Source organism: Dama dama, chromosome 3, assembly GCF_033118175.1.
Source record: "Dama dama isolate Ldn47 chromosome 3, ASM3311817v1, whole genome shotgun sequence".
Classification (NCBI taxonomy): Eukaryota; Metazoa; Chordata; class Mammalia; order Artiodactyla; family Cervidae; genus Dama; species Dama dama.
The window spans coordinates 62,588,571-62,605,225 of record NC_083683.1 but is presented as its reverse complement, the minus strand read 5'-3'; the positions used below and the strand labels follow the sequence as shown (position 1 = coordinate 62,605,225).

The 16,655-nt window shown below is 37.8% G+C and overlaps 1 protein-coding gene across 1 annotated transcript; it reads right to left on the bottom strand.

Annotated features, from left to right (window-relative positions):
* Positions 1–974: 974 nt before the first annotated feature.
* On the bottom strand, positions 975–14,905 carry TMBIM4 (transmembrane BAX inhibitor motif containing 4). Its single transcript, XM_061130647.1, has 7 exons — positions 14,715–14,905; positions 8,760–8,868; positions 7,698–7,803; positions 6,459–6,492; positions 4,279–4,396; positions 2,055–2,100; positions 975–1,537 (listed from the first exon to the last, which is right to left on the bottom strand). Exons 1-7 carry the CDS (start codon positions 14,809–14,811, stop codon positions 1,331–1,333), a joined length of 717 nt encoding a protein of 238 aa, XP_060986630.1. The 5' UTR covers positions 14,812–14,905; the 3' UTR covers positions 975–1,330.
* Between the last annotated feature and the right edge of the window lie 1,750 nt (positions 14,906–16,655).

Here is a 16,655-nt window from a genome sequence, read left to right as displayed (position 1 = left end):
GATGAGGTAAAAGACCTAAGGAAGGAAGGGTAAGGAACGTGCCAAAGGCCAAATCACCAGTTGGTTACACAGTAAGGATTCCAATTCAGATTCTCTTACCTACGATGCTATGTTAACTTGAGTATAGCATTATGCAACTGGATATTAGTGATGGAGTCAAATTTACATCTAAAACTCACCAAAGGTTGTATCTATATACTAATTTATTTCAGTTTAATAGCTGGGAAATAATGCTTAGTGTTATAGGCTGAGTTGTACCCCCTGACAATTCATATAATGAAGTATTTGGGCAGCCAAAACAAAACACTATAGACTGGGTGGTTTATAAACAACAAAAATTTACTTCTCACAGTTCTAGAGGCTGGGAAGTCCAAGATCAAGGTGCAGGCATATTCAGTGTCTAGTTTAAAGGTCCTCTTCCTGGTTCATAGGCTGTTTTCATCATCAGCTCATGTGGCAGAAAGGGTAAGGGGTGTCTGTGGGCTCTCTTTTATAAAAAGAGCACTAATCCCCCTTGTGAGATCTCCATCCTCATGACCTAAGCACATCCCAAAAGCCCTCCCTCCTCATAGCATCACAGGGGGCATTAGGTTTCAACAAATTTAGTGAATGCAGACATTAGGACCAGTGCAAAGTCCCAATTCCTGGTGCCTCAGAATGTGATATATTTGGAGACAGAATCTTTATAAAGAGGTAATTAAAGTAAAATGAAGTCATTAGGGTGGGCCCTAGTCCAGTATGACTGGTATCCTTACACAAAGAGGAAATCTGAATACAGACAAGTACAGAGAGAAGGTCACATGAAGACACAGGGAAATGACCATCACGCAGGCAAGAGAGAGACCTCAGAAGAAATCAACCCCACCTTGACCTCACACCTCCAACCTCCAGAACTTTAGAAAATAAATTTCTGTTTAAGCCATGCAATTGGTGGTACTTTATTATGGCACCCTAGCAAATGAATGCAGTCAGGAATTTGCTAAAGTTTTATTGATCACTAGTATACTGCTATAATTTTTAAATGAAATCTGTACTTTAAAAACTAAGAACGTTAAATTTTATGTCAAAATAACTGACTTAAGCACACTTTTAATTTTTAATGCATCATACTATAATGAAATGTCATTAACATTTTAATTTTATTGTAATACTGAATAATTCCCTGTCATTTATCTTTCACACTTTTTCCTTTCTAAATAAGATTAAAATCTAGTCAAAGGAGATTTATACTTTATAATACACAGCATACAAATAAGATCTTAAAAGTATTTAACAATTACAGCTCAAACTTTATTACTTAAATGAATCAGTTTCTACATACTGCTTTCAATCACTTTTTATTAACTGCTTCCAAAACCCGCAACAGGTGCAAGAAGAGATTGATGATATCCAAATAGAGGTTGATGGCCGCTAATACATACTCTTCAGGTGACAGCCGGTGCATCAGTGAGTGTGTGTCATAGATGATGAATCCGCAGAAAAGGATGGCTCCACCAGCAGCCAAGACCAACTCCACTGTCTCACTGTAAAAAAACAACTAAAGGCAAGAGATTACTGTAATAGTTTTATATTTTAAGGACAGCATTAAGAATACTTAAGTTACTTAAACTCTACATACATATTTAATAATTCTGTACAACCTTGAATACAACTGTTAAAAGTAGAAACAGGCAGGGCAGGTCCACTTGTGTTGGATGAAAGGGTGAATGGAGGAACCAATGAATATCCTCCTCTCTATTAAATTACCCACCTGACTTTGAACAGTACCATTCCAAACATAAATTATTTAAAATCTATTTCTTACTCAGAATTACATGCGCCACTTGAAGATTGGCAATTGCAAGTGAGGGCCTCTTTCTATTTCATTTAACTCATTTGTTCATCTTTCTTTCAACCAATAATATTAACATAAGACCTTGATTTTTAAAATATCATTTTAAAATCATTCTACATAAATATGTTCCAGATAATTATAACTAAGTGTTCTATAATAACATGTTTCATAGCTTTTTGAGATTATTTGTATTTCAAGATACCATTCTAAAACAACTTACCCTCAAGATTCCTGACAAACACAAAATCCACAAACCAGCAAACAGTCTATAAAAACAAAAATTTTAATACTTTAGAATATTGTTCCTAACGAAAAACCTTTGTAAACTCATTCAGCATTTTCTGAATAAATAAATCCATCCTGATATTTGCCAAAAAATCACTGAAATGTAAGAATTCTTAAACGTACAATGAATACTGTACAATGCCCAGAAATTGAAAGAACAGCTATCTATTCAACACTTGTTTTTATGGTGTATGAGACTAATTAAGAGTGTGATTTTTAAAGTTTTCAGTTGGAGTATAAAGAAAGTACTGACATAAGCAAAGTATCATTAGAAATATCATTTAATTCAGAGAGCTATAAAACTTCTTGAAAATATATAAATTTACCAATGAAGCATAATTGCATTTTTAACCAAATAACAAATTATTCTGTGAACATGCATATCCATTAGAGTTCCCAATGTACACTGTTTTATTCTGATGTATTAAAGAACTTAATTTATGCACATAAATTTGCCACTGCTATAATTTTGAGTTATCATTCATTATATATATATAATAAAATTACATATTATATATGTAAGGTATAATTATATGACAAAGGACATCCTATTATCTGAGACTTGGAAGCCCGAATATACATCTGCTGCCTCAGGCCACAAGAAGTACACTGATCAAATTTATGTTCCCTCCTTAAATAAAAATGAGACAAAATATACGAAACAACAGTTTTCAAACAACAAGCAGCACAGGACAATGATTCCTGAGATAAGGGAAACAAAGAAGGTAAGCTCCACAAATGACCCAGCTAGAGTTCCCAGGCAACAGCGCAGGGACAGGAATCCATATGCAGCGTTGTGGTTTCCTTGAGTTGGAGACGAGAATTCAGAGGTCAGAGAAGCTAAAGTGGTAGACTCTGCAGGTCCAAGTTGTAGAGGAAAAAAGAGTAATACAGAGAGTTCTGGTGGCATGTGGAGGGTTCTCCAGTCTTCAGCTGAGTGCCTATCAATGCATGGTTGCCACAGTCTGGAGAAAGCCGCCAGAGAGAAGCTGGCAGAAAACTCCTCACCCAATAAAGCCAGGAAGAGTTCTGATTCACACCAGCCAAAGTGGAAAGACCTGAAACATGGGGCTCTGAGTGATCCTCAGGAGGATACTATCTCAAGAGTGGGGCCAAATTAGCCCTAAACTAAAAGCTGTTCTGGATCCAGCTAACAGAGCTTAAAAACAAGCCTCAAAAGGTTCAGACAATTTCCAAAGAATTTAATTGCTTCCTAGAAGAACAGAACCTAACACATATGCAAAACAGGAAGCAAAAAGAAAAAAAAGAAATATATATATATATATAGCGCTTATCCTTAAATCAAACTCCATTCTAATAAAACTGTTTATGCATCCTGCACCATTGTCAGTGTTGGCTGACCAATTGATATTTTATCCCAGTAGAGACTTCTGATAATCTGGTGGTTGTTCAGTCGCTACGTCATGCCCAACTCCTTGTGACCCCATGGACTGCAGCATACCAGACCTTCCAGTCCCTTCACTATCTCCACTATCTGCAGAACCAGGAAAAAAGGGGGAGGAAAGAAAGTTTTGCGACACTAGACTGCTTGTAAATTTTTAGTGCTGTAACAGGAAAAAAGAACAGAAAATGTTTGGATGATTATGTGCCAAAAGCAAGCCATTGTGAGCTTAGGAAAGATTCTATGCATTCTTACCAAGGTGAGGGCAACACAGTACCATTATCCTAATAGAAAAAGGATCATTCCTTATATTAGTTTGAAGAAGGATATAGGTTACTTAAGATGGATCAAAAAGATTTAAAGTTCATGCAGGCTTCTCCAGCACCTGGGTCACAATTACCTTGTTTTTGCCACAAAGATGTGGATGGTAACATTTCTAACATTTATGTTAAGATCTAAATAATTCAGGTAAATTTCATACCATTTATAAAGCATGCAAGCCTATAGCCTCTCTAGAAAGCTTAGATTTCAGGGCATTCACTTCCCTTTCAATATAGAGGCGAAGCAAAAAACTCAAAGCTATTTTCCATCTCCTATCATGTATGCTCCAGGAGAGTAGGGCCCTAGTACCCAAAGGGATGACTTCTCATTACCTCCATTTTTAAAGTATCCAAAGCTAACAGTATAGCACCTCTCTCAAAACTGGGTAGTATTAGAGATATCTGTCTATCATAGCCATGATAAATATATCACTTACCCTGCTCCAAATTTGCTGAAATCTCTCTTAGACTGTAGAGTATATACAGTCAAACCAAGAAATACTGCACAAGTCAGTATGAAAGCTTGCAGGACAACATACACATCATAGGAAGTAACTGTAAAATTACAAAACACTGATTAAAAATACATATAAACAATATAAAAGCTTTTTTCTGTCATATAATAGAAATGTCTTATTTTGTCCTATACTACTTGCCAATAGAAACAATTAAGAAAAGATTCCTTATTCAGTCTTCAACTCTTATATGGTAAAACCACACCCATAGTGCAATAAGCTGGCTCCAAAATGTACAACATAGTATTAGTATTAATCGCTTAGTCGTGTCCGACTCTTGGCAACTCCATGGACTACAGCCTGCTAGGCTCCTCTGTCCGTGGGATTCTCTAGGCAAAAATACTGGAGTGGGTTGCCATTTCCTCCTCCAAGATACAACATAAGGGGGTCACATTATTATGAAGTTAAAGAAATGGCTAGAAGATAATACACAGCTAGCTGGTTTAGGAGTTTAGGGAATATGGTGAAATTATTTTCACCCATTTCTATCCCAGCTGCAGTTTATCACCATTTGTGGTGACTGTCAACTATGGCTTAAACAATCAATAGTGATGGTTCTGGGTCCTGTGGCTGGTTGGGAATTCCTAGGCAAGAAAAATATTGGGGCTGTCAGGGGTTGTCTGCCATTCACCAGCACTGTAGGGAATAGAAACCAACCACGAATTGCTTTATATCCAAGTCTACATTATCCTGGAGTACATTATTGGGGTTTACTGGATATATATCAAATTTACTTCAGAAATTTTTAAATGACCATCTGGACTGACTATAGCTATTATAATAAAACTGCTTAACATTTTACAGAATACTGAATTATAACCTCTTTAAAGGGAACTGAGTGTTTTGAACTCAAATCCATTTAAGTAATTTTTAATTTGAGGGGGATAAATTATCCAAGTTCCTTCTGTTCCTAAGTAGTTAGACTTTATTTATCCCATGCAGGGTTAAGAAGATGAATGCAGAAAAGATAAAACATGAAATCACTTTTGCTTCTTCTCAGAAATTTCAGTGTAAGTTCGGGTGGATTCCATCTCTCTCCAACATCCCTTACAAATGGTGGGCACCACAGAGAACAGAGATAGACTTAATAACATCGTAGTAAGGAACATTAATGGATAATAACATTAATAATAAGTAAGTGTTAATAATACTTCCTTTCCATGTTGAGAAATTTCAACCCTATTTAGTTTGGTGGTGGTTATTATTTATTTATATTTAGATTCTTTTATAAAAAAAAGAGATGAATTACCAAAAAACATATAGACAAAACAAAACCTAATGAAAAAGTTAAAAACAGTAATGACAAAATAAGAAGAGATAAATATATTAACAGTAAGGACCCACAATTTACTGCTATTGACAGTAACAGTAAATTGTGATCTTTTCTGGTACCCCAGATAAATAATTTTGAAACAATCAGGATTTTTATTGTTAAACAAAAATTTACTTGAGGTATTATTATATAGGGTACATCAAATAATTATAACAGATACTTCCTTTTAAATATTATATATATTTAACACAAAATACAAAAGAGAAATGACTATTGTTTCTTGTAGTGCCATCTGATGAAATATGAGGATATAATAAGGTACAGTTAGGGGCAGGCAATTTGAGATACTGAGCTCATGTGATGAAAAAGCATGGTTCCAAACATATTATTAGTTCTTTTAAGATCCCTTTAAGTAAGGAAAAAGATTAGCTATAGTTGTCTTTTTTTTTTTTTTTTGGCTGCGCTATGCAGCATGTGAGATTTTTAGTTCCCTGATCAGGGATTGAACCCATATCCTCTGCAGTGGAAGGGCAGAGTGATTAACCACTGGATTGCCAGGGAAGTATCTGATGTTGTCTGTTGGATAAACAAAATGAATATTGTTCTCTGTTCCTATTGTTTTCCTAATTCTTTTCGACTTCCTCTAAACTCAGCTGAACTATATAAGCATTTACCTTTTGCTTATATTTTAGGAATTCTTCATTCTATGCCACATTTTTGAATATGACATTACATGATGTTAAGCTTTAGCCCCAAACTCTTTTTTACCCAAAAGATTTATCCACATTAAAAAGTTACTGTAATATACAGAAGTACAATTATGGCTTACCAACGAAGGCCACAGTCAGAGATTCCAACAGTGTCTAAGAAAAAGAGACTGAAATTACATAGATGCATGTAAAATTTATACTATGTTAAGAACATATTCTGATTTCCAGGAATTCAAGGTGATTTCATACCCATGATCTCATTTTAGCTTCAGAGCAGCCTTTTGAAGTATATGGGACATATAATAAGCCCCCCATAATGAAAATGAGACCTCAGTGTATTAAATGAAAATATTTAGAGCCTTTTCTTTTTTTGACTGTGCTGCACAGTTTGTGATATCTTAGTTCCCCAACCACAGCAGTAAAAGCAATGAGTCCCAACCACAGGACAACCAGGGTATTTCCATGAGAACAGATTCCAATTGTGATACCACTACTCCTTAAACTCAACTAGATTTTTCATATCTGTAACAGGGAGATTCTAGAAGTAATATAGAAAATTCTATTTTTCTCACTCTTTATAATGTAAATAAAGATGAAACTGCAAATCACATGCACATTTAAAAAACCTCACTATCTCACACAAACAAACATGGGAAGAATATAATATTTAGATAGTACTTTGGTGTGGCAGAGTCTTGAAACTGTCTCCCAATATTCTTTTTTTCTTTCTTGATAATAGAATTTTGCCTAAACATATACCCGTTCATATTAAGCATTACATTTTCAGCTTCCCTTGCAGCTAGATCTGCAAGAATCTAGATCTAAAAGCTAGAATATAGTGTGACTATATTCTAGTCAATAGAATGTGAATAGAGAGACATACAACTCTGAGAAGCAAAGAAGTTCACTCTCTTCCTTTCTCTTTTCATTTTTTAAATAGATAGAATGCAGGTATGGTAGTGAGCTATCTTAGTCGATCCAACTTTAGAAATGTCTGAACTATAGCAGTGTCTGGGCCCCTGACAAGTTCACTAAACAGTCATTCAGATTTTTATATGAAAGAGACGTAAACTATCTTGTTTAAGCCATGTCAAAAGTAGCTGAACCTCATATCCTAAATAAGTTAGGGATACTGAGCTTCATCCTCAAGCTTCTTTCCCCTTAATTACATCTTTGTTTTATTTGCTTACTCTAGTTAGATTTTACCTGATAGACAATTACCATAAAGGTAATGCCTTGATTTTTTTAAAAAACTCATTAATTTGGTTCTGCTACTGTTACATATATATATGCATTCAAATAAATAAATTTAAAACTCAGGAATAAATGTTAAGGGAAGACACTGTCAAAGTACTTACAAATCCAAAAAGCAGGTACAGGTTAAGGGGATGCTTATGTCTGTTTACAGTCAAGGCTAAAATCAAACCCAAGGATCCAAAGGCCAACACCAAAATTAAGGCAGGACTGAAAGACAAAAAATTAAAAGCATTCTCAACTTAAAAAGATACCATAAATAACTTCCAATTTAATAATAAAATTTCTCTATGTGTTCGTGAAAGTACAGGAAAAAAAAATTTGGAAGGATCTAAACCAAACTGACCAAAGAAATTATTTTTCCATGGGGAAAATTTGAGGACTGTGAGATGGGAAGGAGCAGGAAGACAAAGAATCTTTCCCACAATGAATGTGGAAAATGTAACCTTTTTACTTCATGAATTTCTATTATATTGAATAATTTTTTCAATTAGCATACTGCCTTTTTTAAAAACTAAAACTCAATAAAGAAAAACTAATAAATAATAAGCAAATTTTATACCTAACTACTTTTTTAGGGCATTTACTATATAGCTGTAACTTAAAGAATAGCAAACTAATAGCTCAAGATTCCCCTTTTGTAAAGGGAGGATAGAAATTATCTACTTCAAAGAAAATATTCATTCTTTACCTTTCCTTTTCTTTAATATAAAGTCTATATTATTCTTACCCATGGAAATAATTATTTTGGAGGTCAAATCTTAAACAAATTACAGAAAAACCATATGGAACTCCTTTAAAGGTTTTGAGTGAAATTTTCCTAGCTGTGAACTAACACTAATGTAAATTTAACTTTTCAAGCATGGTCTTGGGCTTTGGGGACAGGGCATAAGTCTAATAAAGGCACACACAAAAAATTACATTCAATAAAAACTCTTAATGGAAATGAGGGATTAACTCTATGAAACCAAGCTAAAAAGGTTAGCGGTAAATACCATATTGTAGATTATTTTTCTTGTAAAAATTTATTTACAAGAGTTAATGAATCTTTTTTACATTCTAACCTCAAAAGTTAATAGAAAAAAAAAAACTACCTTTGCTCATCTTATGCCCTTTCAGTCACATGCAGTGGCTGAAAATGATTCAGAATCATGTCATTACCTTACCTTTCATGTACAAATGTCCGTATAGAATCAAAGTATAAAAAAATTGCCGATGTCACTGTAGTTAAGAGAACTTGCAGAGAAAGGATACTGTAGACTTTTCTTAGAAAGGCTGAAAGAGAAAAAAGTTACACATGACTTTTCTTAAGCATTTATCAGAGTACAGCAAGATCAGGTTTCTTGTTAGACACATTAAATTACTATGTAAGTTCTTTCTTAAATCTTAGTCCAAATATCACAACTGTAACTAAAACTTAAAAAAAAAAAGCCTCCCAGAAAATAAAAAATTTTGCTAACTATACTCCAGGAAGCATGAGCATAAAAAAATTAAGTTAATGGGCCAGAATACAAATGTTTCTATCAAAATAAAACAAAACCATCAAATGCATATTTGTGCAACATACAACAAAGCAAAGGACGCGCTATCTTGAAAGTGAAAAGCAGGAATAAAAAGCATATGGTTAGATATAAAATTTAAAAAGAAATCTTAATTTCCAAGCAGTGCAAATGTTTCCCTAAAATGAAACTTCTCCATAAAAGGCAAATAATATATAAACTTACTTTCACTCACCTATTTTTATTTCTCACTTCTAGTACCTTTGCCTCTAGTTTCTTTTTTTTTTAATTTATTTATTTTTTCAGTGGGTTTTGTCATACATTGATATGAATCAGCCATAGATTTACACGTATTCCCCATCCCAAACCCCCCTCCCACCTCCCTCTCCACCCGATTCCTCTGGGTCTTCCCAGTGCACCAGGCTCGAGCACTTGTCTCATGCATCCCCTCTGGGCTGGTGACCTGTTTCACCATAGATAATATACATGCTGTTCTTTCGAAACATCCCACCCTCACCTTCTCCCACAGAGTTCAAAAGTCTGTTCTGTACATCTGTGTCTCTTTTTCTGTTTTGCATATAGGGTTGTCGTTACCATCTTTCTAAATTCCATATATATGTTAGTATGCTGTAATGTTCTTTATCTTTCTGGCTTACTTCACTCTGTATAATGGGCTCCAGTTTCATCCATCTCATTAGAACTGGTTCAAATGAATTCTTTTTAACGGCTGAGTAATATTCCATGGTGTATATGTACCACAGCTTCCTTATCCATTCATCTGCTGATGGTTTGCCTCTAGTTTCTATATAAGAAATTCTTACTTTCAAAATACGTTATTACCAACATCCATAAATCAACTCCAAAGCGCAATGATCTAAAACTATAAGTCTTCTGATACACAGACGACTTCCCAGGTGGTGCTAGTGGTAAAGAACACAGCTGCTAATGCAGGAGATGTAAGAGACATGGGTTCGATCCCTGAGTCAGGAAGATCTCCCGCAGAGGGGCATGGCAACCCACTCCAGTATTCTTGCCTGCAGAATCCCAGACAGAGGAGGCTGGTGGGCTACAGGCCATAGCGTCACAAAGAGTTCCTCATATTCCTGAAGGATCCTAAACAGACTTCTAATCACTTTATTTTATAGTGATGTCTACTTGCCCTTCACTATTAAGACTATGAAGACTAAAGAGCTCCCTAACAATAGGATAATAATATTCATTTTAAGCTTCCCATTTTAGGACACGACTCAGCATGAGTCCCTAGCACTCAGCCAGGGGATGGCACAGAATGTTGCTGTCTAATCGCTAACTCTGGTCCAACTCTGACCCTGTGGACTACAGCCCACCAGGCCCCTTTGTCTGTGGGATTTTCCAAGCAAGAGTACTGGAGTGGGTTGCCATTTCCTTCTCCAGGGGATCGTCCCAATCCAGGGATTGAACTCACACCTCATTCATCTCCTGCGTTGGCAGGCGGATTCTTTACCTCTGAGCCATCTGGGAAGCCCTTGGCACAGAATAAATACTCATTAAATTTTATTTGCTTTTAAATAAACTTATATTGAATTAATGAAAAGTGAATTTTGCCAGTCAGAGAAAAAGTGTTATTTTGAAACAATAATGGAGCCACATAATTTCCATAGAGCACTGTTCTTAGGCAAGAACAACACTGTGGAATGATTTTTACCCAACAAAAGATGTGATACTGTCTCTTGACTCTCATGACAATATGCATGCGATAAATGTTCTCTTTGAAAAAAATTCCTACTAAAGACCTCATCCTTCAAGGAATGATGAAGTGCTTTGATGGCATGTCTGCCAAATATCAAGTAGTAAAATAAATATTTTATAAGAATAAGAGAATGTTCATAAATACTAAAGATTTAATCCTTAAAGGCCCTCCCATTACATCTTTTTTAAAATATAAGATTATTTAGTTATTTTTTGGTTGTGCTGGGTGTACACTGCTGCCAGGGCTTTTCTCTAGCTGCAGTGAGTGGGGGCTCCTCTCTAGCTGCATGGGCTTCTCATTGTGGGGGCTACTCTCTCGGGCACACGGGCTTCAGGAGCTGTGGCTCCTGGGCTCCAGAGCACAGGCTCAATGGTTGTGGTGCACAGGCTTTAGTTGCTCCTCGGCATGTGGGATCTTCCCAGATCAGGATCAAACTGGTGTCCCCTGCATTTCAATGTGGACTTTCAACCACTTGCCCAGGGAAGTCCTCTATACTCTTTAAAAATGAGAACTTAAATCCCACAAGTAACATTTGACACCCATTTTGAATAACTAATATAAAAAGTGGCAAAAGATATACATACACACCCACAGAAAAAAATAAAAGATCTGATAAGAAAACAAGTCAAATTGCAATCTTTCAGTTTTTTTGTTTTTTTTTTTTTGAGTCCTATTTCTGCCTTTCTACTTTTCTGCTTTCTACTTCTACTTCTCCCCTTTCTACTCAAACTTGACAGGCTGAAACATTAACTTTTCATTTCTACCCAATCTGTAACCAGCACCAACCTCCTCCAAGCCAAAAACGTAGGAGTCACCTCTGATTCCCCTCTTTTCCCAATCCATCAACAACTTCTGTAGCTTCTACTTGCAAAGTCATCCACCTCTTTGGTCTCCTTTGCTACATTTCCGGTCAGTCTTATGATCTAGCACCCGCACTGTTACAGTAGCCTTCTAACTGGTCTGCATGCTTTCACTTGTCCACCTATAATCCCACAGCTGTCGACAGCTATCTTTTTGTAAAGTAATCCGTATTATGTGACTCCCTGCTTAAGTATTTTTAATGGTTTCCCTTCTGCTTACAATAAAATTTTAAAAGTTTTTATGGGGCCTACAGGCCCTACATGACATTTGCATGCATGCTCAGTCATGTCCGCCTCTTTGTGACCACACAGACTGCAGCCCACCAGGCTCCTCTGTCCGTGGGCTTTCTCAGAAAAGAATTCTGGAGTGGGTTGCCATTTCCTTCTGCAGGGGATCTTTTGGACTCAGGGGTTGAACCTGTACCTCCTGTATCTTCTGCATTGGCAGATGGATTCTTTACCACTGAGTCAACTGGGAAGCCCATGATTATCATAACTAGGTCATAAAAGGCATGGTAGCTTCCTTAATGGTCTCTCCTGGGCTGCATGCTCTTGAGGAAGTCAGCTACCACACCATGATGCTCAAGCAGCCAATGGAGAAGGTCACATGGCAAGCAATTAACAACTTGTATCAACATTCACATGAGTGGGATTTCCAGGAAGCAGATCTTCAACCCAGTCAAGTCTTCAGCTGACTGCAGTCCCAGCTCACATCTTGAGTGGACTCTCCTAAGACACCCTGAGCCAGAACCACCTAGCTATGCCTCTCCCAGAGTTCTGATTCTCAGAAACTGTGTGAAGTAATAACTGTTGTTTTAAGCTTCTAAAATTTGGAATAATTTTTATAAAGCAATAGATAACAAATACACCTAGCTAGTGCCTTCTCAACAACACAACTGCCATCTCCTTTTAAAGTTCTTTCCCTGACCATTCCTTAACTAAAATAGCTACTATGCTACTATTCTAGACTCTAATGTCTATTTCATCACTGTTTCTTTTCTTCAGAGAATTGAACACTGCTAGTAGTCTATTTATTTGCTTAACTCTTTAGGGACTATCTCCCTTACTCCTCCACCCAAATAATAACTCTAGAGGACTCAAATATTATCTGGTTACTGCTATATCCTTAATATCAGCAGGGAGCCCAATTAAGTTGTATAAACAAAAGAAAAATGCTCACCTTCACTTACCTGGCTAAAAAAATGCAGATTAAAACAAGATTACATTTTTTACCCACAACAAGAGGCAGTAAACCATGGCTAAGGACCAAACCCAGCACATCACCTGATTTTATAAGTAAAGTTTTCCTGGGCACAGTCACAGCCATTTCTGTGTCCTCTATAGCTTCTTTTCTTGCCTGGATAATTCCATGGACAGAGGGGCCTGGCAAGCTACAATCCATGGGGTTGCAAAGAATAAGACACAACTGAGTGACTAATTGTAATTGTATAGCTTCTTTTGCATGACAATGGCAGAATTTTGTAACTGTGCCAGAGTCCTTTATTATGACTCCACAAAGCTGAAAATATTTACTATCTGGCCCTTTGGAGAAAATGTTTGCTAATCCCTGATCTACCAGATTGCCAGATACTAAGAAGTTTGATGATCTCAGTGCTGGTGAGAGTGCAATAACAGGTACCCTCATGTATTGTTTGCTGGAGAGTCAACAGGTGCAATCTCTTTGGGTAGTTGGTGACATAAAATTTTAAATGCACATATTCTTTGGACCTATAATTTCACTGCTAAAAATTTATAGAACAATAATTGGAGAAATTCACAACCATAGGGAAGAATGGCCCCTAAAGCTCTATTTGAAGGAATAAAAAGAAAGTAACAATCTAAATACCCATCAAGAAAGGATGATTAAATAAATTATGGAACATACATATTATAGATGATCACCATAGTTAAAAATAATATGATAAAGCTATAAATATATGTACTGCTATTTTTCAATATGATGCAGTAAATAAAAATGCAAAGTTGCAGAAATGTAAGAAATAATCACAACATTGTGCTTCTGAGTATAAACAGTATGTCTTAGTGTTTCAAAAATACAAATATAGTAGACTGCTAAAACAGCCTAGTTTAATAGACTATATTACATATGTAACAACTAATTATATAAACTAACTTAATGGCACTATAAGAGTGCTCAAGGTAGAGACTGTACTGTTCAATTCATAAAAATTTTTGACAGACCAGATATCATTTTAAACTATAGATGCAGTCAGCTTAGTCACAGGTCCAATGACCATGACACAGGGTTCCTTTCTGGTAATTTCCTCGTTAGGAGTGTGTTTCGATCTACTGAGATCACACTGGGTGAATCCCCGTTTGAAAGCTGTTACCAAGAAAGGAGCCATGATTAGAATTCTCTAACTATATGTCTAAAGCTTAGAATGTTCAGCCCCACACCCTTTTCTCCTGAGAAGAGAAGAAGGGCTGAAAATGGAGTTAATGATCAATCATGCCTTCGTGAGGAAGCCACCAGTAAACCCCAATAGTACGGGGTATGCGGGGCTTCCAGATGGGTGAACACAGCCTCACACCAGGGCACAGAAACTACAGAGACAGACGAGGACACAGAATCAGCCCTTAAATCAAAAACAGAGAAGCAGGTAACTCCATTCAGATGTACGTCACAATGATCATATAATAAACGTACTTTCACGGAAGAAAAATAACCCAAGTTTCTCTTTAACTGAAAGATGCCATATTCAAGCTAGTGAGGTTTTCAACCCCTTCTCCACCGAAGACGATAGGGTGGACTCAGTTTCAGGTCTCTGGGCACACAGCTGGGGAACCACCTCGCCTCTCCCTCTGAGCCCCTGAGGAGGGAGAAAGCGCCTCTTCATCCAGCCAGGGGACCGGAAGGAGGAGGGAAGACTGCCCTCTGAACCCACGAGACCGGCGGTATCCCCAGGCCCCAGTCGCGGAGGATGCTCGCCTCAGAAGCCGAAAAGTAGCCCCCAGAGGCCGGCGACGCGGCGGGGCCGACTAGGGGCGGCCGGGAGGGGCCCGGCGACGTACCCATTCGGATGTGCACGCTGGCGGAGGCCACGCAGCTGCCATAGTTGAAGTCGTCCTCGATGGAGGAGCAGGGGTAGCGGGGGTCAAGGTCCGCCATGTCGACAGAGCAACCCCCAGGGCCCCCGCGGAGCTAAGCGGGTGACGCCAACACAACGGCCTCCAGGCCACTTCCTGAGGAAGCGATACAGCCCCAACTAGCCGAGCGGCCGCGCCCAAGCCAAGCCCCAACCAATCGATGATGTCGCCTCGAACGTTCAGTTCAGTTCCGTTCAGTCGCTCAGTCGTGTCTGACTCTGTGACCCCATGGACTGCAGCATGGCCGGCCTCCCTGTCCATCGCCAACTCCCGGAGTTTACTCAAACTCATGTCCATTAAGTCGGTGATGCCATCCAACCATCTCATCATCTGTCGTCCTCTTCTCCTGCTTTCAGTCTTTCCCAGCATCAGGGTCTTTTCCAACGAGTCAGTTCTTCGCATCAGGTGGCCAAAGTATTGGAGTTTCAGCTTCAGCATCAGTCCTTCCAGTGAACACCCAGGACTCATTTCCTTTAGGATGGACTGGTTGGATCTCCTTGCAGTCCAAGGGACTCTCAAGAGTCTTCTCCAACACCACAGTTCAAAAGCATCAATTCTTCAGAGCTCAGCCTTCTTTATCCAACTCTCACATGACTACTGGAAAAACCATAGCTTTGACCAGATGGACCTTTGTTGGCAAAGTAATGTCTCTGCTTTTTAATATGCTGTCTAAGTTGGTCATAACTTTCCTTCCAAGGAGTAAGTGTCTTTTAATTTCATGGCTGCAATCCTCATCTGCAGTGATTTTGGAGCCCAGAAAAATAAAGTCAGCCATTGTTTCCACTGTTTCCCCATCTATTTGCCATGAAGTGATGGGACCAGATGCTATGATCTTAGTTTTCTAAATGTTGAGCTTCAAGCCAACTTTTTCACTCTCCTCTTTCACTTTCATCAAGAGGCTCTTTAGTTCTTCTTCACTTTCTGCCATAAGGGTGGTGTCATCTGCATGTACAAGCTATAAAATACAAATTAATGTAATTTTGGTCATTTCTCACATCAGTTTGCATTTAAAACTGGCATTGCACAATGTAAGGATCAGAGGTAGGGACTTCCCTGGTGGTCCAGTGGTTAAGAACCTGCCTGCCAATGCAGGAGACCCAGGTTCAAGAGGCAGGTAAGCCCCTGTGTGCCACAACAGCTGAAGCCCATACCCTATAGCCCTTGTTTGGCAACAGGAGAAGCCACCGCAATGTGAAGCCCAACCTCCTGCACAGCAACTAGAGAGTAGCCCCTGCTCAGAAAGCCTGCTCACAGCCACGAAGACCTCATGCAGCCAAAAATAAGTAAATAATAATCATAAAAATTCTTTTTTTAAAAAGATCAATAGTAAAATTTATGCTAATAACTTTAAATGATATCTTTACTTAAAATGACATTAAATAGCAAGTTAAAAAATCATGGCAAGTCAAGAAACTACAAAAGAAACGAAAAAGCTTTGTGTTTTAGCACTTTTAATGGGACTTCTCCCTGCATTTGAAACAAGGGGCCCCACATGTTTATTCTGCACTGGGCCCCACATATTATGTAGCTGGCTCTGTGAGTGCCAGTGTAACAGAGAGACCACTTTGGAAAACTGCCAGTGTCTACCAAAGCTGAACATACACAACAAGGTCTATGACTCAGCAATTCCACTCCGAGGTGGCGTATACACCCAAAAGAAACGCATGCATAGATTTGTAGAAGATGTCCCAAAATACACATAACAGCATTATTCATTATAGCGCAAAACTACAAACAACCCAACCATCCACTATTAGTAAAATGAACAAAAAATTGTGGCATATTCATATAATTGCATGGTTTCTATAATGAAAATGAAAGAATTACTATTATATGCAACATGAATGAACTTCACAAAGTTAAGCA